This window comes from Nestor notabilis, unplaced genomic scaffold (genome assembly GCF_000696875.1).
Source record: "Nestor notabilis isolate BGI_N333 unplaced genomic scaffold, ASM69687v1 scaffold22887, whole genome shotgun sequence".
NCBI classification, from domain to species: Eukaryota; Metazoa; Chordata; class Aves; order Psittaciformes; family Psittacidae; genus Nestor; species Nestor notabilis.
Window position 1 is genome coordinate 4356 of NW_009936330.1, and position 390 is coordinate 4745.

The following is a 390-nucleotide window of genomic DNA, read 5'->3' on the forward strand; positions in this document are numbered from 1 at the left end:
AGCTCTGGCAAATCCACAGTGGCATTTCTCCCAGGAGGTTCTGCACAAGCGTTGGCACGAAGTCTGGTGGTAGCCTCTCGCCTGGGGAAACCAGCCCATTGTGGGACGGCCCTCCCCAGTCCTTGCGCTCCCGGTGACAGAGCAAGCAGCACGTCTGCACCGACTGGTTGGTGGTGGGCAGCACCTGCAGAAGGACACACAGACCGTGAGTCACACCACGTGATCCACCACATGGCAGGGCTGCAGGTCGGCGCAGGTACAGGGCAGATGAGGCAGCAAACGAGATGTCAGGATGCTGACACCAAACCAGAGAACTTCTTGCAGGCTACATGTGGAACTGCACCTTCTCCCACTGGAAGAGAGCAGCCTTGGGCTGCCCAGCTGCTGCCA

At 60.0% G+C, this 390-nt stretch overlaps 1 protein-coding gene across 1 annotated transcript in view; it reads right to left on the minus strand.

Annotated features, from left to right (window-relative positions):
* The window catches only part of LOC104408640 (protein FAM193B-like), a gene marked incomplete at both ends in the record, with an annotated part of 4532 nt that extends 4348 nt beyond the window's left edge, over nt 1–184 (minus strand). The window contains one exon of the mRNA XM_010018296.1: nt 4–184. Within this exon, the coding sequence (XP_010016598.1) occupies nt 4–184 (181 nt within the window). The remainder of the gene's footprint in view (nt 1–3) is intronic.
* Nucleotides 185–390: the final 206 nt, after the last annotated feature.